At 31.5% G+C, this 25,106-nt stretch overlaps 1 protein-coding gene across 1 annotated transcript in view; it reads right to left on the reverse strand.

Annotated features, from left to right (window-relative positions):
• Positions 1-1,197: 1,197 nt before the first annotated feature.
• The window catches only part of LOC148628842 (uncharacterized), a 30,502-nt gene continuing 6,593 nt past the window's right edge, over positions 1,198-25,106 (reverse strand). The window contains exons 2-14 of the mRNA XM_088595471.1: positions 17,920-18,061; positions 17,059-17,126; positions 14,803-14,883; positions 12,513-12,692; positions 9,444-9,550; positions 8,016-8,124; positions 6,945-7,215; positions 6,581-6,645; positions 6,215-6,289; positions 3,918-4,076; positions 3,249-3,346; positions 2,726-2,831; positions 1,198-2,354 (exon numbers count right to left, since the gene is read on the reverse strand). Of these exons, the coding sequence (XP_088451597.1) occupies positions 2,155-2,354; positions 2,726-2,831; positions 3,249-3,346; positions 3,918-4,076; positions 6,215-6,289; positions 6,581-6,645; positions 6,945-7,215; positions 8,016-8,124; positions 9,444-9,550; positions 12,513-12,692; positions 14,803-14,883; positions 17,059-17,126; positions 17,920-18,061 (1,661 nt within the window). The 3' untranslated portion in view covers positions 1,198-2,154. The remainder of the gene's footprint in view (positions 2,355-2,725; positions 2,832-3,248; positions 3,347-3,917; positions 4,077-6,214; positions 6,290-6,580; positions 6,646-6,944; positions 7,216-8,015; positions 8,125-9,443; positions 9,551-12,512; positions 12,693-14,802; positions 14,884-17,058; positions 17,127-17,919; positions 18,062-25,106) is intronic.

The following is a 25,106-nucleotide window of genomic DNA, read 5'->3' on the forward strand; positions in this document are numbered from 1 at the left end:
CATGATACAAACATATCACTGATTTCATGAGTTATGTCCCTTACCCAAGGTCTACCTCCTTAAATAGGGCTCACGACTAGTTACATGTGTTGAATAAACTTTTAATGAAATTACATTATGGATGTTGGTTATCTTGTAACAAAACACTAAATTCATATAATACGTTGCTTCCGATATTTTAACCTTCGGACGGGTTAATGGCACCTCACTTGTTTGTGGTTCCTTGAAAATAACCAGTTTATCCGATAACAACAGATCACAAAGTCAAAAAATGAGTATTGTTTGATTTGATACCTTATGGAGTGTAAAACTATTTTTCTTTATCTAAATCGTTTAGGTTTTGTTTGCTGCTTACTTGAGGACATTTTATTTTACCAGGCTTAACTACTGGCACAAGCAATACATAGATAAGCATATCAAACTAAAATGGCTGTTAATATGCACATATGAAGCCTTTATTGGGTCCTGTTCGTGACGTTGATTATCTGAGATCATTAGTGGTTTGGGGAAGACAATATTCACTCTGATTGATCCGGTCCAAGATTTACAAGTGATATTATACATTGGCTATCTAATCAGGACTGGCAGGGAAATCTGTTGTAGTTCCTGACATATAAGTTTGTCTAATGATTACTGGTCGACAGCAGTTTATGACCTCTAATGAATCTTGATGAAACTTAGGGAAGACATAAAATAATTACTCCGATCAATTCAGGCTACTAGAATTATTATGGTCTAAAAGGCAATAACGTAGAACAAAATGGTTATCTTCAGAGTTGCCACTAATTGAAGTCAAGTGTACTGTAGTAAAATTATCCAATTCAAAGTAGTACAGATAAGTTATCTCTGCAGTCAAATTCTGCCTACTTTATGCCTGTTTCAGTGCAAAATATTTTACAAAAAACAGTTAATTCGCTCGTATCATATATCTATATAAAACGGACATAGAGTGGCCATATGCATAAAGTACTGTGAAAGTACTATTTTGCGGTAGGTACCAATTTGCGTTGTGTTCGTGGGTAATTTGTTTCCCAACGAAAAGGAGATTCCCATTGATGTGTAAACTGAAATCCTAAAAACCATGAATTCAAGTATCCAGGAACTTGTATACATTCCCTAATCCACGAAAATTGGTATCCACGAATAAAAGTATTTTCATAGTACTTCAGTAATTCAAAATTCAAGCCACAAACATAATTATCATATTCTTATATTTATTTCACCTAAAATTTCATTGTAAACAGTTTAACATATAATCTCAGTCTTTACAAAAAAAAATAACATTTCGCTCCACTACTTATCACACTCATCGCTCAATCACTAATACCGGTAAATCTGCACATATCTTTAGATAAACAGAAATATATATTAAAATGCCCAATCAAGAGCACGCTTATCATTTTATGTTATAAAGTGATTTGATGACAACTTTAATAAGTGTATGTTTATCTCTTGTGACAATCATGTGTGGATGAAGGATTAGACGGTAAAACGAATATTGTTATTAATCAAATTATCATTCGTCGATCAAAAATGCAACACTCATTCTCTTTCCCCAGAAACTCTCAGACAGCTTTTACTCCTATAACAGCATTTTATCACGAAAAGTCATAAACTGAACAAAACACATCATTACAAGTATTAAGTACAAATATCACTATAAAATGTTTTCAAGTGCGATCCATTGAAACAATGAACAAAGTGTCTCCCAAGTATTGTTTGTGTTCACCACAACACTTTTTTAATATTAATTTGTCTGGTTTCAAACGTTTATGTTTGAAAAATGTGATTAAGTATTTGATGGGATCGTTGCTTACTGCAAGACGTCTGTTTTAGTTTTTCGGATAGTTCGCTTGCACAATCGTCAGAAGCACCAGTTATTCGTTACCTCATGTAAGCAACAAGCAAATGAAGTTCAGTGTCAGCAAGAACGATGATTATTGGATAACATGATTAGTAAAACAATCATTGAGCACCGCACTATGGGACTATTTCAATGGACACAATATAATATCACAGTACCTAAAAAGGCAAGAAAATGTAACTAAATGTACCCTGATAAGATACAAAGAGTTAACATCCGGAGTCAGTGACCTCCACACCAGTAATCATCCTCTGTGGAATACATTTGAACACTTGAGCATACAATAGAAATCACCTATTGGTATAAATCACTAGAAAGAAGAAAGTCAGTACTAACGCTGCAGAAGACTTTTGTCTGGAGCTGTTGGCACCAGCATCGATGATGTCATCAGCGTTCTGGCTTTTGTCATTGACGTATCCGTTATTTTTTGTCGATGTTATCCCTCTTGGAGCTGCACTTCCTCCAGGGGGTAAGGGCTTACCACATTCATCTAAAAAATCAATAACTTAATTGATTTTTTACACCTACTAAAAAACAATGTATATTTCCAAAATGTGGAAATTAAAAATGGCGTTTAGAGATATATGCATCATGTCTTGAACTTTCTTTCAGTCGTAACCAATACAAACATCTAGAAGAAAGATACATTTGCTCGTAATAAGACCAAAAAAAATCCTTGACAACGAGGTACATTTAAGACGAAGAAATTCCCGATGGTCTGTATTAAGTTTGGGTACGACGAAAGACATGCCTTCCTGACGTCAATAACTCAAGTACTAGTAATGACGGAAGACAAATCAAGTAAAGTTACTATGAAAGACATGCCCATTGACCAAACTATGATTACGATTGATGACCTACCTGCTGGTATGTATAAAGTATAGTTAATTTTTCTGTTGCCTATCACCGATCGTCCACAGTATTCATCGTCATAAACTTGTATCCCTTCACTTATATTATGGTAAACCTAAGGAAAAGACGCATGATAAAAGTTAAATTGGTTAATCTATGTACAGTGTTTCTCTATCCTCGACAATACAAGACAATTTGACAATGACATTTGATAATAAATTGCTTATTTGGTTCAGTATATCCTATACACAGTAGGTATTCAGTGAAATCATAAGTACAATATGTTGTCCTCACCTTTTTCTTAATAATTTTTTTTCTTAAGACAGAGAAAAAATGATGAAGAAAATGAACTGTAAATTAAGAAACTTTTGCCTGGATTAATTATTGCAATTTTGTCATTTTAGTCGAAAATGCGATTTAGATTTTTTAATATTTTTGTTTTAGTTTTTTATCAATGAGATTATACGTCGGTCGCGATTTCGCAATAATAAATATTGCAATAACTTCTGAATTTAAAGTAATCTTTGCATACCAGACATTTAGCAGCATTTCTACTACTACCAGGATGGTGTGCAATCACGAATCCGATATTATCCTCAGTCCATGAAACTAAACACTGGAATATGTCAACTACAAGAGAAAATATCAAACTATATTATGCCTTGTTAGATTAAAAAAATAATTAAACTTTGTTTTTATCCTTTGTCCCCAGACTTCAGTAGAACATGAAAAAGCTATTTAGGTAAAGCTGTAATGGTAAACATGTCCCCAAACACATTAAAAATTGATCAGCAGTGCAAAGATGAGACTAATAGCTAAGCTCCTGCAGGACTAGTAAGAAAGTTTGCTTACTATCGAAATATTTTAAGAGATTTTTCTGTATTTAAATTGACGGAATCATAATTTGCATTCATTCATAGCATACCCTTTCTGTGGCATCCAAAGTTCGGTAATTTTTTTACATCATACATATCCCCAAAAATATTAACGGGTATATAGGAGGTTGGTAACAGAAGAACCAAAGTAATAAAGGTTTTTTTTTAACTGGAACAATCACAATGAAAATATGCTCTGTAATAATACCTTAACACACAACATCAGCATGCAAGCACGTAGTAAAACTTAAACTAGCCAAGTTGCTTCCTTTGAGTTTAGATATAAATCTATCTGTCGAGTTTACTTTTCAGAAAATTATATCTACCTGAACGTCGACTTTTTCTAGGACAGTAATGTTGTATTTCTATCTCATCACTGACTCTACAACCACTAATATACTGGCCCTGGCATTCTGTTTTCTTCTCCATAAACTTGTAAGATCCAGGTTGGGGACAATTTGTCGATTTTACTAGTTTGTGTTTTTCTGTAATCAAATCACTATTTTACAAGTCAAGAAAGTGTTCAGTTTTAGCCTTGGCACCTTTTTCTCACAGGTTAAGTTCATACTTAAGTTAGTTAAATTGGTATATCTATAGCATAATTTTTTTTCGATGAAATAAGAAATTCCAAAGATTCTAAAAGATTGAATCGTATTTGACAAAATATTCGAAATCGATAAAAGAGGAAAACCCAACGAAAAATCGCAATACATTCATTTTGTAAACATAAATTTTATTTATTTATGGTAACATTTCATTTACTCGAAGAAGTAAGAACTTTTCAACTTTCACGTTAATGTTTTTATAGAGTCCCAAAGAACACAGACCGTCCCAATGTAGATTAATTTTGGATGGCCAGGGTTATAAGTGAAGAATTAAAATTATTTATTCACTATCATTAACTTTCAACCAATGTGGTGTGTCCATTTTCATTTGTCTTAAATCTGTTACATTAGACACGATACAAGCAATTTCAAAACTCCAGTATAAACGTTTTAAATATATATATCATTTTTCGAATGGGTGTCCATATACCTAAATTCTACACTGTGGCGGTGAAATAGGAAGTATGCTAAGACTTGTTCTAAGTCAAATCCCAATTTTAGAACCATCTAAAGATATTGTTAATTTATTTCTTGAAGCGTAATCATATTGAGAATTTTAATGATACCCTAAGTGCAAACAATTTAACCCTTCAAGTAGTTTAGGATAAAACATCCTTGATTGAAAAACCAGTTAAAGTTGCTATCGAACTTAAAGAAGAAGACCTAGGATAAGGGACATAACTATTGAAATCAATGATATGTTTGTATCATTTACAATTTAATCAAAGCCTATAAAGCTTTTATTTGAAACAGAATGAAATCAGTCCAAGTTACTTTGATGCTTACATTAGATTGATATGAAATGATGAATACAAACATTCCAATGATTTGTAAGAGTTTGTCCCTTTGTCCCTTTTCTCTCTTACCCCAGGTCTACCTCCTTAATCTACAAACATGCATATAATCAAATGCAAATGAAACAATAAAGAAAGTAATATTGAAAAAGTATTGTATTCAAATACATTTGTTTTAAAATTATTTGAATATGTTTTGTCGTAAAATAAAACACAAAGTTCGAAGTTTGAACCTTTAAATCATTCATGATTTCTTTAGCTGCAAATTACACGATGCATGCGTTTCACTGAATGTTTATTTTTATGTTTCAAATAATTCCGAAGAAAGAATGAAAGGGATTCCCAAATATGTGTTCCAATGTTAAATGAAAAATATGCTACGATTCATAGGTGAAAAAAAGCATCGAGAGAGCGATTAAGGACATAAACGTATCATAAGATGGTCTTAAGACACGCCCTAATCCCAAGATAGCTTCGAGAAAAACAACCAAGGTTAAAAGCTTGATAGTGCATTCTTGTCGAAAACGTTTTCAGTATTTTCTGTCTTAAGTGTCGTCTACGGGCATTCACGCCAGATGTTTTCTTAACTGATAAAGGCATGTTATGCATTACTTATTATATAATCTTTCACAAAAATCACTTCAGTTTGTAATTGATTAAATTACACGGCAGTTACAATTAGCTACAGGAACCACTTTAAATGGAAAAGAAAGTAATATCCTCTTGAAGATTTTTTATTCAATTCAATAATATAAAAATATGAAATATGCATGTTTGAACTGGCAATAAGGAAAATACAAATGAAAAATACACGCAAATAAAATAATTCTTATCAGATATTGCACAGAACCGACAATGAATTACCTTTCGTGTAGCAGATTAATCTGCATAACGCAAAAGCGATGAAATAAGAGTTGCACAAAGCATGACTAATAGGTTATGTTTTTTTATCATCATAGATGTACCCACTCTTTGAAATCCATATTATATAATGTTCATGATAAAATATGTGCTTGGAATACTGCATATCATTTGAAATAATAATTCATTTACTAAGTATAGAGAAATTATTTGGTCTTGTGTATTTATTTTGCTATTTTGAGAAAGGTATTTACAGGTGTTCATTAATTAGAAAGTTAAATCTCCAATCTTAATTATCTGTTTATTAGTTTATTTTGTGCATTTTGTGCTTGTTATTTTGAATATGGAATAAAATAAACTTACGTGTTAAAATAAAAACCAATCCCGGTGAGAAATGTTTATCGCTACAAACATTATTGCCATCATCTACAGCTTCGCCTAGAAAAATATATCACGAAAAAGTGGAATTGACATAGAAAGTAAAACAAACAATCATACGGAAATTTTTAATCTAAATATAGCAAACAATAAAAATTCACATAAAACTTGAAGACATCAAGAACGGGTTTAAATCAATACACATGAAGTAAAATTGTTCCGCGATGTTTATTCAGCTTTAACCGAAATACAATCCAAATCATGAATGAAATGAAGATTTTGTTTGTATTTGATGTACATTAAGAATTGTAATTCTTGCAACTGAATCAATATTGAAAATGTAAATTGTACCTATTTGTAATTCTACAACTTTACTGTGGCGTTTCTTTAGACGAATACATCTGTACTTCGATGTGCTACAATAGATTTGTGAATTCAAGTTAAAAAAACGACTGATACCTTTAAGAATATACGTCATGAGTTATCCAGTTATATTGGAACGTTGTGTTGTACATATTACTTGTTGTTCTTTCATGTATTCGTGTTTCATTCAAAGCTGGGCATAGTTATCCTATTTTTACGTTCTATTAACGAGTGTTTTTCTTGATGTTCAAACTTGGAAGAAATTATTTGTTTCTTTCTATTTTAGCACATTAATATTATGGATAATGGATCATTACATTATCGATTCTGTATATTATGAATACATACTAACCATTTATCGTCAGTAGCATGTACTACAAACTGTTGCAATAACTTTTCAGTTCTATTGGCTTCGTTGATACATCGCAACATCAACCACGTATCAGAACGATGCCTATCGGCACCGAATATAATAGTATCTTGTGCATGTTTATCTTTTATTCTGAATATCTGGGAATCAATTTCAAATTCGTAATGTCCAGATAAATCCCGCCATTTTTTATGATGAATGAAATATTTTGGAAATGAACATCTCGGCAAGGGCCATCTGTAATCATCAGGATCTACAATAACACAGACTACTATCTTAGTGAAAACAAAATGTTAAAAAAATCATGTCGTTTAATTGGCCTGGAAAGTAACCTAGATACCATTTGGGGGATCCAATGAAGTAAATTTATACCTTCTGAGTGAAAGCGTCCAATAATTCAGACAATTTTAACGTTTACCCTTATGAGGTGTCTATACTATGTATGTGTGGATTTTTTTTCTCATTTGCATGATATCCGTTTTATTTCCTTTTATTTACCATATAAGGTGTGTCTGTTTAGCCTGTTCTTTCCTGTATTTGTCAACTGTAATTGAAAATTATAACACCGCCCATCTAATTCATTGATTTTTCCCCCTATATTCTTAAATTTACTGCTGATTACCATCTTTCTTCTATCATCATCTACTATTTTTGCACCGCAATGTTAAATTCATTGATATAATGCAGTACTTTCTGCATTTGGTTTCATATGAGATCTGTTCGCATTTTTACTCGTCCTACTCTATGAGCTTGTTACATTTTACTCTCTATGTTAAAACCCTAATGTATTTATAGTTGGGATATCACCTGTTTTTCTGCTTTAATGAAATACATATTTGAGGAAAGAATGTGCAAACTTACAAACAATTGATAAGAATATTGGAAATCACTGTATTTATCTTCTTCATTTTTTGGGAGAGGGGATGTTCGGAATGTTTCGGATGCATCTTAGTGGTTTGCAGATATTAACATTTCCATCTTAATTTCATTTTAAAATACTCCAGGAAGGTTAGAATTATAATAGAGAATCATATTTTGAAATTTATTGTATACCTTTATCCAATTTCATTGTAGAAACCCCGACAGTTGGACTCTGAAGCCCTTGACATGTGGCATCAGCTGATATCGACATATCTCCTGACATACTGAAGAAATTATGCATCTAAAATAACAAATATTTAACACTCTTAGTGCATTGATCATGCCAACAACGTATTGAAACATCAATGTTTATGTATGTTATGTATAAATTTAACAGTTAGAAAGATTCAAGAGACAATCGTTTCCATAATTCTCAAAACAAAGTAAATGAAAGTGCTTAGCCAATATACTAACGTCAGGTGCGGCAACATTTAAATTTTAGACACATGTTCTCTGACACAAAAAAAATATTTTCTTTGTTTATTATGTAAATCAGATACAATTACATATCTTTGCTTCTCTAGGAAATGTGGTATAAGTTGTAAGATGATTGAAATGAAATCCTACAAACGTTTACCAGAAATATCAACTTGACGATCCATATCTATAATTGCTCACTTTAAATTATTACGAAACTCTACGTAACTTATAAAACCAAAGCAAAAAAGATAGAGAGATCAAAGAGGCGAGTGCAAGTATAGTTGTAAAGTCACAAGTCATATCATTATATCTTGATAGATAAAATTTCCACTCAGACATGTATTTCTGATCGATTAACTGACATCGTATGTTATTTCAACAATCTGACAAAAAATATAGTTGATAAAAGTTGGAAATTCCGATACCGGCATCAGTTCTATATCATCCATTAGCCTAGACTACCAAGAAGCATGTGTTCATAGAGCCTAATTAACCCGTTTGAGAGCAATGTAATAATCAATACAATGAAACGGCCTTCTGAAATAACAACTGCATTTTTGACCTGTTTACATGAGCCTTCTTTGTGAAAAAGGTTCAAGGCAATTTTAAAATGATACTGCACTAAAATTGTTCTTTTGACAGAGTATTTTGACATTTTTAGGCTATTTTTGAACGCAAAAGGTCATTTTTAGTTCGAGGGAGAAGTAGTTTGTTTCAAAACAGAGAAAGAGAATCAATTTTAATACGAAATCTTATTACAACAGATCTTGAGAGTTATAATAATGACACATGTAGGAGTTCTGTCTTATAATTGATGTGCTTTCATGAGTATGAACTCTGAAAACACCTTGCAAAAATAAAACTAATGTAATCATTGCAGTTAAAAAGTAAGTACATAAACCTGAGAATAGAACAAAATAATGAGAATTTCTTTTATACAAAGCTTATGTATTTAATTTAAATTTGTTGACTTACAAACATGGAAGACGTTAATTTCTAATTCATTTTCAATATGACTGCCTCCCCTACAAAAAAACTGAACTTTGAGATATAAATATTTGGTGTATGTCTTATCCTTAAAAAAATTGTCTAAATGACTGTTGAACGAATTTTGTAGGTTTTATACGTTTTAGTACATACAAAACACCGGTACTGCTGTTCCCTGCTTGGCAGCTGGGGACTGGTGAATTTGCCATAAAGAAACTTTTCACCATTTTCCCAAGTCGCTAGGCACTGAAAATCCAATTCTGTAAAAGAGCAATTATCTAGATGACTACATCTGATTCGTTTGGTCCTTTAATAAAGGATAAAACATTTAAAGACATTTTGTCTACTTCAATGAAGGAAACCTTTTAAGGATTGGTATTTTTTTTCATAAATTAAGCGACGCGCAAAACTTCGCCTCTTTATATTTATTTTAAATCTTCCATTAAAGGTAATTTCATATTTTCTCAGTTCAATTTATTTATTCCATTAAAGCGACACTGTACTTTTTGCTTTATTTTGATAATAATTGGCGTTTTATTCTTTTGTAGATTTGTATTTATTCTCAGTCGTTAATTACTGTGATAAACATCTAAAAGTAATTATTTCTGTGTAATTTGATTTCTTTTATTTAGGATGCAGAGTCGAATGTTAATGTTGTTAAGTATAAGAAATTAGCTAGTTTTGTTTGTATTTTACGCGTTATCATAAAAAATAAAATAAAGTTCATCGGTCAAGGATTGGGTGTATTGCATTTGTGTAACTCACCAATTACAAAGATTAATATGCGAATTTAAATAGTTTTGTCACTCTGTTTAACAGACGACTTTTTAGGCAAATGCAGTTAAGTCACGTTTCTATATGCTGACATTTGAAAGACAATGTATAAAATTTGTTATGTTTAACGTCACTGTTCTTATTCTGGTGCAAATTGATATAAACAACACATTGTGTTTTAACGACAAAACAATAATAAATTATGAGGTAAATCTTGTATGATTTTTTGTACGATAAAGATAAAAAAAATACCTAAACACGACATTATTTTAGCTATTTTTATCAAATACGAAAGGCGCGCAAATGTGTACAACAGTCTTTCCGTCGTAGCAGCTTATCAAATGAAAATAAGAGGAGCGCTGAGCAAATTACATTGATGCCACCCTATTTGATATGTTGATATTGTAGGAGTTTAGTTCGTATTCGGTGCTATGATCTAGATTGATTTGTCTTTAGACCTAAGAAGCCACTTGCAAAAATTCTTTACTTTATGTATCATACAACACAAAAATGTGCTCTTACTATTAACTATGCAGCTCTTCTAGTATATATCCTATATAATAGTCGAAATGCTTACTTTATAGTCGGAGCTAGCACCTGTGCAGTGCATAAACGCAACAATTCTATTCTCGACCTTTCAAATTCAATTATTGTCAAATCGATGATATATCAATCAGTCAATGATTAATTTTATTAGGATTTGTGAATCAAATACTTTAACGTTCCGCTGAAGTCAAAATTTATGACACTTCTTATCAAAATGTTTTCAGTCACAATTTCATTCATGCATTCGTATAGCTCCTAAAAGCTGAATGCATCAGTTTATGTCATTCAACACAAAAGCACATTTCAATTTTGAAGAAAAAAACATTGAATAATATTTATAATTCACAAACATCAATTGTAAGCCATTTAATTTGAAATAAATCTACAGCTGTCAGGAACTAAATTGAAAGCCTAAATTCTCTATTCCTGTTCCTAAATACATTTTGCAATGCAAACTAATATTTCTTCTCATTTCTTCAAATTTATATAAATTCAAATATTTAATTTTCGTCCAGCATCAATAATTACAATAGATCGAAATTTTCATTCATAGCTGGTACTTTTATTACAAATTAGCGGTTTCTTGAACTCCACCAAATTTAAAAAAAAATAAATCTATACTTTATATGTATGATTTTAGTTACTTTGTGTTCTTTGTTGTGTCTGTTTTCCATGTTTGGTCTTTGTCCCTTGATTACATTCTCTTGATTACCGCTATGACCTTGGTTCCCTTGATTACTCTTCCAGGTTTTTTTCTTTTAAAATGTCATAATTGCACTTGATCTTATTATATCTTATTTCTTTTTTTTTTTTGTTAAGTATACTTGCAATAACATAATTTCTATATGGTTATGCGTCAAATGCAGTCGAAAAAGTTTCAGGCATGTATCACATGCACTCTTGAGATTATGACTAAAATATTTCCAAATATAATTTACTACATTTATTCTCTACCAGATCCTTAAGTAGCATTAACTATAGGATTCAGTGATATATTTTGTAACTTTATTATTTTTGGTATTTTTCCGCGTGACATTCACTTTCAATTTCAGAATGAATTTCGAATAACTATAAATTATCAAAGCTTTCATTGGGCATTCTTTTTATTAGCTTACACTCTAAAAAGGCTACATAGAATTTGAAATTTTCAAACAAAATTCTATTCTGATGAAGCTGTCTTTATAAAATTTGATATTTTAACACTTTTATTGTTTGCCAGATATAGTTGTAAATAATATAAATAACATATGTTTTCCATGTTAGACATACACAACAAAGAACATTAAGTAACTAAAATCATACATACAAAGTAACAAAAGGAAAACAGACATACACAACAAAGAACATTAAGTAACTAAAATCATACATACAAAGTAACAAAAGGAAAACAGACATACACAACAAAGAACATTAAGTAACTAAAATAATACATACAAAGTAAGAAAAGCAAATAAGCAACTCGGACTCCTTTAAAAACTGAAGAAGAACAGGATTTTACATATGACTTTTCATATAAACCTTGTTTTTAGGAGATACAAATATATAGAATGTATTGAAGAATTCGAAAATAATGGAGACAACTCTGTAAATGTAGAAACTATAGGATTTTCAAATTGGAATATCTCCTAAAACCACACGGGTTGGAATGAATTGTTATACATTTCATAATAAAGACCTATAAGTTAATATAATGACAAAAAAATTTTTAGGGTGTACCATATATTATAGAATTTACATGATTCTTACAAAAACTACTACTTGAGTAGACATTGGGTGTCAACTGTTTAAAAACGGGGCTGACTTTCTTGTATTCATTTATCAATCAATTTTTTATGGCCTTTCCAGTATGACATTTACTCACAGTTTAACTCGAAACATGCATTTATTAACTGTTATTGTTACCTTTATCACTTGTTTCCGGCATACCAGGGCATTTGCGGTATATGAATTTAAACCTGGAATCATCAGCACAAGCCCTGATCTCTGACAATGGATAGAAACACTGTCTGTTGTGTGTAGTACTATTAGAATATTTGAAGGAATAATATCCTTGGAATGGACAGGAAACTGGAGCACTTGGAACTGAAGGAAAATATGATCCAGACAAACTGATAAATGAACATAAAAAAGTATGTTTTTTATGGTAATGTTTTGATGTAGCTTTTCGCTTTTGCACGTGCCAATTACTTTAGTTTATCAAAATTTGGAGGAGAGTATGTAATGAAAACTTAGGTCCTTTCATCAGAAACTTTTGAAACATATCATTTTTTTTCACTGATATTTCATGGTAATTTTTTTAGTTGATTTAAATTATCTTTACAGAAGACTTCTTATCTGTTGTCTAGCTTCAGATATGTAAACACTGTATTGTCTGTTGATTTCTGTCTGATCTCCCAGTGATCGCTGAGAGAATCTGATCAAAGTACGTATATGGTGTTGTTTTTTTTTCTTGATAAAAATCCTGACTATTGATTTCTGGTTTCCAATTCGTTACAGATGGAAGAAGCATAATTATGGTTTCAGCATGTGCCAGTTTATTAGTGATTAAAGTTCCAAATGATAGGTTTAAGATATGATTGACACTTTACACAAGAAAATTTAATAAGTTGCCACTAAAACCGGACTGGAATCTATCAATAATTTACGCCAAACAGCATCAAGACAGTAGGCACATAATTGGATGTTTTCTTCTTTTCCTGACAGAAAAATCACACCATAGAAAACAAAATCTCAGAATCGAAGGACGAATAGTCTATAATGATGTCAAAAACAAAGCATTGAAAGCAAATACATGTTAAAAATAGGTTTTTTTTTTTACTGAAATATAACAAGATATTTTATGAAGGAAACATTATTCCATCAATATTTATAAATTTATATACAACGGTGTGGCTTTTTGAAGCGGGAAATTTGGCAAGCCATAATACCTTGTTTATAACCCACAGATTTAGTTTGAAATGTTTATACCAAGTCTAGAACATTTCATTTTCTCGGTTTATTGTGGACTTAGCAAGTTCATATTTTGTTTTAAAATGTCCAAACGTTTTGCAGGTATGATTTCAGTCGTTTTGTTATAACTTTAATTAGCTGTAATATGCCCCAATTATACTTGAATTGTTAATTTTTATGACGTAGTAATGATCAAAGTTTGTTTAATTCCCATGTAAATTGAGGGAGTTATAATTAAATATCATTTACACAGATTTATACAGGTTTATTTAGTGTACAAGTATTCTAATGAAAAGTAATTACAAAATTTTGTCTTAACAAACGTAAAGTGGGAAAGCTTCAAATGTCTAATCATATTGAACGCATCAATTGTGGGGTTCATTTATTTTCGGTATCTTGGTCTCTGAAAGTTTCATTTTCATCACGATTAAATCTTGCTTTAAATAAATAACACGCTTTTTGATGAAAACATAGGTGAAAATATTATACATATGAAAAAGTGATCATTTTTGTTATTATTTGTCAAGATTATTATTCTAAGCGCATACCTCTCTCTATAGTGTCAAGATTATTATTCTAAGCGCATACCTCTCTCTATAGTGTCAAGATTATTATTCTAAGTGCATACCTCTCTCTTTAGTGTCAAGATTATTTTTTTAAGTGCATACCTCTCTCTATAGTGTCAAGATTATTATTCTAAGTGCATACCTCTTTCTATAGTGTCAAGATTATTATTCTAAGTGCATACTTCTCTACATAGTGTCAAGATTATTATTCTAAGTGCATACTTGTCTCTTTAGTGTCAAGATTATTTTTCTAAGTGCATACTTCTCTACATAGTGTCAAGATTATTATTCTAAGTGCATACTTGTCTCTTTAGTGTCAAGATTATTTTTCTAAGTGCATACTTCTCTACATAGTGTCAAGATTATGCTGCTTACTCTAATGGCATGGTCATACCTAAATCTTCAGTGTGTCAAGTCCCATACCTCTGACTAAAGTGTGTCAATATCATACCCATGACTACAGTGTGTAAAAATAATACCTTTTGCTTGTAGTGCATCAAAGTTGTGCATCTTAAATCTGTGGTGAGTAAATATAACAAATCTTACTATATTGTGTCAAGAATATACCTTTTACTCTTGTGTTAAGAAAATACCTCTTACCAAAGTGCCAAGAACATAAAAGTGTGTCAATATTTTATACCTCTCTCAATATATATAATTTTTTTTTCAAAACATACCTCTTACTATTGTGTGTAACTGAGCCTCTCCGTGTATTCTATTACACAAGATATCTATATCATTTTCTACTAAACAGTAGCCTACAAAAGAAACATAAGTATAACTGGCGGGAAAAAACAATGAACAGTATCGAAAGCAAATAAAACTCTCATAAACCTTAATGTAGATGAAAATCCACAGCAATAAAGAGGAACAAATGAAACCATCAGTAAACATTTTAACGACATTTTGCCTGTAACAACACATAAATGCCATAGAATGTTACTGTGATGAAGGATGTCAGTAGATGGAACTGATTTGCAACATTTCAATAGAACAGTGAAACCTGACTAAACCGATCCGTTTTAGACTAAAGAAAAAATAATTCAGTATAGACAGGGTTTACCAAGGTACAAAATGAACCGATTCAGAAACTGTATGGAATTCTGGAATTGTATTGTTCACGGCGTCCCTGATTGGTCAAGACATATTTTACCACTTCAGTGCGACAGTTAACGAAACAGAAGTTGAATTTCTGATTTGGTCCATTGATATAAGGATGCTTTAAATGTGTCTAGTTTAGACAGGTTTTCTGATATCCCAGGGTTCAGTTTAGGTATAATTCATTGTATTTCCATTTTGTAAACCTAAAGCCTTATAAAAACCCTTACGTAACAAGTGTTGTTCAACTGGTATTTATGCGACAAACAAATATATTTTCGGTTTGTCCTTCTCCTTATTAGTCATCAAATAATTTGTATGAGTAAAAGCCACATTTCGGTTAATGGACCTATTAAAATATTTACTCAAATGAAGCAGAAAAAAATCTCGAACGCGAACGCATTTTCAATGCTACAGAATTTGTGTGTGCCTTTTAACCCTCATTCAGAAATCACATCGATACATAATCACCCGTCTTGCACATAATAAAATGTCGTAAAACTTCCACTTATAAGAAAATTTCATTTCGTTTGTCAATTTTGCAGAAAATAAAGTCTAAATTTACTAAAATCTTTGTAGTAAATTGAATTCCAAAAGTGAGTTTGTAAATGAAACATCATCATCCCAGCATGCCTAATTGGATTAAATCCAACACTATGGCAAAGCTGACTCCAGGGAGAATATCGATTCCAAGAGACTCATCACTAAGGAACGAATTGAATGATGTCTTTACATACGACTTGATTCGTGGGATTATTCTGTTTACTTCTGTCTTTTCGGTATAATAGATTCTTGTTTGCCTTTTGACATGCTTTGGAAGAATGTCCATCATTGATGCATATGTTTCAATATCGCTGAATATTTACTTATGTATATGATGAATGGTTAACTAGGGGTTGGTCTCTGTGACTCCAATTGTTAATACTCTTGGGGAATTTATGCTATGCGTGTTATGAAAACTTTTCTTTTATTTTTCATTGCTATTGGACATTTTATAAAGGTTGTTTACAATGATAATTATATCGGATCGCGGAAGTAGCATTGTAAGGTTATAGAGAGATTATCTGATTGATGATAATGTAAATTTCAATTATTTTTTTTTATAGATAATGATCTGTTTTTGCTTGATTTTTCAAATCACAGATAAGAACGCTATGGGTGGTTTCCACTCAAATACCTTTTACGGTATTGGTAAAAGTAGAAAAGGGATGGGTAAATAAGATTCAAATATACCAATTATATGTATTGCATAATTTATATGTGCTGTACACGTGTTTCAAGAAGTTACCTCTCATCAGAAGCATTAAAATTAAATAAATAGGAAGATCTTAATCCAAACATTAATTGTATTAACATTTTTTTTAATTTATTAGAAAGATTTACTCAAAACCAGAAATGTCGAAACAGGAAGCCAAATCCATCACCAAGAGGTTCTACCGTGTGCAATACAAGGAATGAAGCCTCAATGACTAAGGTATTTTGTATCGCTGCAAAGTTTGATAAATGTCGTTATCAGGGGCGGATCCAGGATTTTAGATTAGGGGGGCGCACAATTAAAATTTCGAGAGCAGAGCGAGGCGAAAACTTTTTTTAGGTTAAAATTTTGAAATATTCTTCTAGAGTGGGTGCAATGTATATATCTTTGTGGTAAAATTAGCGAGAAATTAAGGTTTCATCCTAAAACCGCCTAAATCAACCCCTGACAACCCATGCTTTGCAAATTTTAGAGGGGGCGCACGCCCACCACCCCCCGCGTGAATCCGCCCCTGGTTCTATTTTTTTTAATTTCGGAGGGAAATTTGCAACAAAACATAAAATGACTGTAAGGAACTTACTTTCTTTATACTGTATTATATTTTCATGCCACATTGTAAGGACGACACAAGTGTAACAGTTTCTGAGTCTGAAAGAAGATGGGTAAAAATCTAATTTTAATCTAAATTGTAATATTAACATCGCATGCGTTTAACCCGATGGCAGGCTGTATAAATATTTGATACATATTGTAGAGCTATATATTCATTACGCAATAAAATGTCTGATTAACGATTGATGATCTTTGCCTTTTTTAATATGACAAAATGAAACCAGAGTATTAAATATGCAATATTATAATATCCATAATGATTTAATGTTTCATTATTCCTTAAACTGTCATTTTTTTCTTATATTATCGAAAATTGAATGTATAGCCTGTTGAATTATCATTTCTTTCTATAAATATCTATCAGTAGTTCAATTGCTAATATTAAGATTTTTTTCTTCTTGTCTTTTTTTATATTAGATGTACCATGATATTCGATATTTTTAACATCGATTTTACTATTCGACGGGGCAAAACCAGAGATTTTGAGAAAGGACTGGGACCAGAGATATCCGATGTTCATATATGTATTTGTATTTCTTGACCAAATTTTCACAAAATTAACAAATTATGGTACATTTGGGTGAGTTCCGAAGTCCGGAATCTCCTAGATCCGCCCTTATCAATTGCCGCATTGATAAGTAGTAGTAAAAAGAAAAGATTACTGATGGCTATTTGCATAAGGGAATATTGCTTCAATAAATATATTAGCTATTGATAAATAGATTAATGTAAAATAAGATTCTTTATTCAGAAATTTTAAAGCAATGGATGACGATGTTTTTATACTAACATGTACAAGTGTTTGATTAATGTATAAAACCCTCAGTACCTATTATATAGGAGGTATCTGTTGTCTTCTCTCTGATCACATGTCCCTTTCTTAGTAATTTCGTTGTGTGATATTTCAAGTTCGCCATACCGACTCTGGTACCAACGTCCTCTCATACCATTTGGAAAAACACAAGCTTTCGCTGTCAAAATAAAACAAAACATATAACATATATTTTCCTCTTTTTGTATTTGCCGACGTTTCAGCAACAATATTTGATGTGACAAACGTTATTTATGCTAAGAATATGTTAAAATTAAAACGATTGGCATTAATTGCTTTCATCTTAGATTGTATTGAAAAAATTAAAACTACATTTTATAATATCATAGGTTGGACCATTTTAATAGGTTCTCTAAATCAGATGGATTAAAATTGAAGGAATCCTAGTGATCTCCTCCACATTTTTGTAAGTGTGCATTGAAATATATTCCCTTAGTTCAACCGTCGAACAAAACAATTTGCTTTAGTATTGAGATATCGACCAAAGGTTAATAAATAAATTTTCTGTCAATGTCAGCTGCAAATAAATCATTAAGATGCACACTGGGACTTAAATCAGATTTCCTACGTCACACAACATGGAAGAGACACAATTATGCACTTTTATTCAATATTTTAGACAGTGAATTTGACAGATTTTGAAAAAGTGAACATCGGTTGATGTTTATAATATACTTCGTTTAAAATAGTGACTCATTCGACGCAGGAATTTTTATTTTGTTCCAGTTTAGTGTAATATTAAAAGTCATGCAATATCAGAAGCAGAAATATCAAATTTTTGTCAGGTATTAGTATATTTACCAGTTATTTTTTTCGACTCTTGGAACATAAATAAGACGAGAATGGAAAACTCCATGTTACGATATAGCATGACTTTAGAAAGTAGATATGTGTATTATTTTTCCGAGATAGTATAAGGAAGTTTACAATCATCTTTCCTTTACTTTAGGTTGTAAGTAGCAGCTAAGATTTCAATGGCTTCTTTTCTTCACTGAAATAATCAGAGTGGCAATATCCAGTATTTTTTAAAGGAAAAGCCTTGATGTCAAAAATTACTACTCGTGTAGTATCATCGAAAATTAATCCTATAAATATTTCATTAAGGGAAAAACGTATCTCGGTAATTGGTATTCCGTTCGGGCAGACACGGTGAAGCCTTCCATTACGTCGGTCGCTGGAACTCTCAAATTCCGACTGAATTATTTTCTAATCACGCCACATGAAGGAGAATCTCTCCAATTGACGAATGGAGATGAATGCGTATCTATGGGTTCATCAATATTTCATCTCAAGAGAGGTTTTCTTCATTGATTTCTGTATATAATTAGTCTTATAGATAATCTAAAGATAAAACCTTGATGGACGTTGGTCGTCAATATAGACATGTTATGAGCAGCCAACATCTTGTAACATACGTGTTTCAATGTGTGTATCGTTCAATTCTTATAAAATGGACATGAACGGGATGTTTTCCAATAATTATTTTATTCTTCATAGACTGTTGTATTTGTTTTAATTGTTTATTTCATGCCTGACCTGTTTATAATTTTTAATTGTTATTTCTATGAATGTTTGAATGCATGTTTCCCGATGCGTTTTATTGTAGTTATTTAGTTTTACTCTTAATTGTCGCTTGTTAGAGTAAATACGTATCAAACACAAAGTATATGCCTTTACCATATTTGTAAAAGGCTTGTTTATTGCTTATTTCAAAAATGGAAAAGCTATAAAATTTCTAAAAAGGTAGGGACAACCATTTGTTGACATTGAGGGGTGTATGAATAAAAGTTTTGACACATTTCTTGTTGTTATGAAATTTGATTCGGTCTGGCGTAAAACTGTGTTACGATACACAACAAATAAAAAATCTATATCAATGTTTCTCATTTTGCCCGAGACAAAAGATCTAGACTCAATTAAAACCTGTCACGAATACAGACATGGTTCTGAAATTAAAATTTAGAGTAGAATGGATCAATGTCAGTCAACTTTTCAAGTTCTTGAAAGTATCATTTGAAGTCATGATGAAAACAAATCTAACATACATTAGTACAATTAAAATCTCGTTTGTTGTTGAACTTTGAACTCTACATACAGCTATTTTCTTCTGTAAAAAGGCACATCGATATTACAAAAATCCTGTAGCTTTTAAAAAAAAAAAAAGATGAGTTTAAGTTTTATTTCTGTTTATTGAAATTTAAATTATAGCAGTCATAAATGTTTACAAATAAACCTCGGCGAAACATACATGTAACTTCAGAAGACTAACAATTAATAGCTTTCTGTGGTAAGCTTAACCATTTTCCTACTGGGAATTGTATTTCATTTATTTGCTCGTACTTTGTTACTCAAAAACCATTACAGATGCTTTAAACATCTTAACACAAACATTACTACAATAACTGCTAATTGTGTGTGTATGTTGTGTGTGTGTTTTCGATATATCATTGTGCTAAAGCATTCTCTTTGCTTAGTTCACCCACAAACATTGTATATCTTAATCTGTCATCCACAACTTGCCAAGTATACCCTTGGATGACCATTCTACTGCTATTCAGATATCCGGACATAAATATTTATAGTGGCTGTCAATAGGGTTTATCTGTGTTGATGACACTTACAGAAATTGTATTTGTTGTAGCATTGATTGTATAGGATGGGCGTTTATCTTTTCATCATGAAAGATTTATACGTATGGTCAGTCTTGTAAAGCCTTAGTATGGCCTTGACTTATTCACTTTTAGGAAGATTATCTAGTAGACATACTAAATTTATTAGTCTTTTCTCGTAGCAGTATATTGAAACCTTTCAGCTAATTTACTTAGTAAAGGTGTCATTAGTATATTGTTGAACTGTGTGTTCTTCATATCAGCTGATTAGTCGTAAAATGTCACTTTATAACATTTCTTTTTAAAATGTGTAAACAAAGACAGAAAAAAATCAAGTATTTGTTTAGTCTTGGTATCTTATAAGACTTTTTCAAAAACAAATGTTTTTAGTTATCATATTTCTTCTTCTTTCGTGCATAGTCACTATTTATCAAGAATGAGACAGCAGCTGATCATCTGTGTTATGAGACAAAATCAAGTCGTTAAACTCATCTCTAAGACATTATTCATGTCTTTATGACATCTCTAACGATACAAAATTGTTCTTTGACATTTAAGACACTGATGGTTGCTTGCACGGAAACATCGGACTCGTTACATCGTTGACAAGTATAAACATAAGAGCAAACATACGAAACCATCCCTATAAAAATAGAATTACATAACTGCTTTAATGTGCGCTGTAATGATCATAATATGTATGGTAATAAGACGACAATTTGAAGGACATTACACGTTGTCTCAAGTGTTGAATGAGATATTTAATGATCTTCGGAAATTTCAAACTTGTCAATCAGTCGCCTAGATTTTCCATGTGAACCAGATAATTTTATATTCGTCAATCAGTCACCTGGATTTTTCTTGTAGAACCAGGTAATATTTTGTTTTAATCAGTCGCCTCAAGTAATCTAGTATAACCAGATCATTTTTTTTATTGTGAATTGTATATTCCGAATAGAAACAGGTAATTTTATGTTTGCCAATCAGTCACCTGGATTTTCCTAGTAGAATCAAGCACTTCTATATTTCTAAATTGGTCATCTGGATTTTAAGGTAGGACCAGGTAATTTTATATTTCTTCAGCAGTCACCTGGATTGTTTTGGTATAACAAGGCCATTTCATATTTGTCAAACAGTCACCAGGATTTTCAAAGCAATTCTATATTTCTAAGTTAGTCTTATGGATTTTAAGGTAGAACCAGTTAATTTTATAATTTAATATTTCTCAATCGGTCATCCGAATTTTGTGGTAGACCAGGTAATTTCACATTTCTCTATCAGTCACCTTGATTTTCCTGGTAGAAACAGGAATTTTTAATTGGTCAATCAATCACCTGGATTTTCCTTGTCCAACCAACCATTTCTATATTTCCAAAATAGTCATCTGGATTTTAATATAGATAGATGTATTTTTATATTTCTTGGCAAAATTTCATATTTGCCAGTCAGTCACTTGTATTTTCCTGTCATCCGAATTTTGTAGTTGACAAGGTAATTTTATATTTTTCTATCAGTCACCTGGATTTTCCTGCTACAACCAGATAATTTTATACTTGTCAATTAGTCACCATGTTTTCCTGGTAAAACAAGGTAATTTTATATTTCTGAATCAGTCGCCTCAGCTTTTCTTGTAGAACTAGGTAATTTCATATTTCTTAATCAGTCATCCGAATTTTGTAGTTGACAAGATAATTTTATATTTCTCTATCAGTCACCTTGATTTTTTTCTGTTAGAACCAGGTAATTCTTTATTGTCAATCAGTCACTTGGATGTTCCTTGTAGATCCAGGTAATTCTATAATGATTTCCTAAGTAAAACCAGGTATCTTTGAATTCCACCACACGTTTTCTCTTTTTTCAATGTACTATTTTTTTAATAAAATACTGTCAACTTTCTTATTAATTAAATCCCACGCGTTAATTAACGTAAACAACTCATTAATACAAATTAGACATCATATGCAATTATCGTATGTATTTTATTATTACTAAGCTACATTTCAAAGCACAATTTTTAACAGTTGATGGATTTGTGAAATGCACATACTTGTATATATCTATTACTGCAGGCAAAATCCTTTGAAACTTTAAAACAAACATGTACCATTTCATCAAGTGGGTAATATACAGGAATGTCATTTTGTGTTTCAGTAATAAGTTTTGAGGTAATAAAACTGTAGATAATTGTATATTTATTCTTGTCTCAAGAGTATGCAGTTGTTGACTGAATATTAAAAGACTTCATTTATAGTTTGATGGTTTATGCCACAGAATACATTAGGATAAATAGTTCAAAGAAAATTGACATGTATATGGAAAAGGAAAACAGTTTATATTAATTTATATAATAATATAATATCAACATTAATATATAAAAGTGGAAGTACCTGAAACTCTTATGATATACTTAAAGGAGAAGACCATGTTATTGTGCAAGTCAATATAATCGAATCTAATCTGTTAAATATTCATGAAAAGTAAATTAAAACAAAATAATTTCCTTTTCTTAATTATTTAGTCGAGAATTAGGAAATTTGAATTTCCCGCGCCAATGGACGCCTCCATGATCGGTTGAACTGTGACGTCACGAAGTCGGTTTGTAAAGTGAAAGTAAATAGATAATTGATTACGATGTCCGAAGAATTCGCAAATTTGAGACTTTTCCCCTATAATTTCAACACAAATAAATAGAAGAAGAGATTGAGGCACAGCATGTAAGCAAATGTCAGACATCATTGACGAACAACGGGATTGGCAGCCAGATGACTAGTATTTGTAAAGATAATCTTTTGGCTACTTCCGAAGAATGTTCGTGTTGTTGGCAAAAAAAAACCTTTAGAACATTTCTTTTTTATCATTCGTGCAATCGTAAGCTTGACTGGTCATCGTGTTTTGGTGATTAGATAAACTTGATCATAGAAATATTTATGGAATATTCTTTGTTTTCATATTATTTGCAGTACTTGTATCAGTACCAAACCGACTTAGTGACGTCACGAGCCAATCGGAAGCTGTCGGTAAAAATCAATAAAATCTGGTTTTGATCTTCCTTCAGATAGGAGAGTTCTGCAAGCAGGCCCGTAGCTGCCGTTAGGCAAAAAAGCTTTTGCCTGCACTTAATTTTGCCAATTTTTGGGTTTTTTTTAGATAAAATACATAAATGATGCTCTAAAACGCTATCTCCGCGGAGCTTCGGGGGGGTCTTCGCCCCTCTGGACCTGCTGGGGGCCATAAGCGGCCCCAGACCCCCTTGCCGTAATTTTGCCTACACTTCAATTTGGCCTCAGCTACGCGCCTGGCAAGATGGCTATCCACTTATATTTCAAAAATTTCGAACTTTGCATAGCCTTGAGCATTTTATAAAAGCGCATTTTGCATTAAAGGTTATTTATTTTTGTTTACGTGGGTATGATTTATCATAAGAGCCTAATTTAATGCAAAGGTGGTCTTTCCCTTTACGACGTTTATTTAGCTTCAGTGAGATATGATTTTTTTATTTACAACTTTGTTTTTGTGTGTGTTGGTTTTTTTTCATTATTTTTTATATACATGTTTGGAAGAACCATAGACTTTTTATTATCCTCCCACTGTTGTGAATATCACTCTTAATATACTTATCCAAGACTTCACTTCTCTTTCAATATTTTGTCCTACCTCTCATAAATGTATATAGATGTCACATGATTAATCTTCAATACGATATTAATATAAATGATATATGCGAAGCTCAAATCACACCAATGTTCTGATAGCGGTTAAACGAACATAAAAATGCTTGAAGTGCATGATTAACTTCTCAGAGTAAGGTCGTTTACATGTCGAATGTTGTGGTAAGTTATTGTCTCCATGTCAGAATATAATGTTTCGATACGAACAGCGAAAATTCCACTTTGTATCTTTAAGTAGAGATATTTGATTGACCGGATCAAGGAAGGCAATGAATACTTAAACAGATTTTGGTACTGATTGCAGTTATCGATGATGAGTTAAGTGTCTATGAATATTTGTGACATGGTGATAGACCACTAAAGTCAAATTATTAGATATTGTTGAAAACATCTTACTGACATTTCATCGTAGGTAACCTTGAATGCTCATTTTTGATTATCTATCATGCATTAACCAAAGCTGCATTTTATGTTGCTTAGAACATCATTCCATAATGTTTCATTTTAGATTTCCTAGCATATATTTCACTTATGCATCAATTTAAGTTACTTGGAAAGGATTTCACTAATGCCTCATTTTGAGTTACCCTTTAAACATTTCGATAATGCTTCATGTAAGGTTACCGATGATACATCTTATTAATTTAGGTTTCCTAGAATACATTTCAGTGACTCTTCATTACCGTGAGTACATTTTACTTAGGCTTTGTTTTAGGTTACACTGAACACATTTCACCAATACATCATTGATAAACCAGCAGACATTTTACAGATAGTTCATTTAAGGAAACCTCAATAAGAAATATAAAAGCAGTCCAATGTAGGTTGCCTTTAACGCATTTTAACTGATGCTTCGTTAGGAAAAAAGGATTCATTTTGTTCATTGTAGATAACCCACAATGCATTT

The sequence above is a fragment of the Perna viridis genome, chromosome 1, assembly GCF_037379345.1.
Source record: "Perna viridis isolate PV_CMFRI_1.1 ecotype Kerala chromosome 1, ASM3737934v1, whole genome shotgun sequence".
Taxonomy (NCBI): Eukaryota; Metazoa; Mollusca; class Bivalvia; order Mytilida; family Mytilidae; genus Perna; species Perna viridis.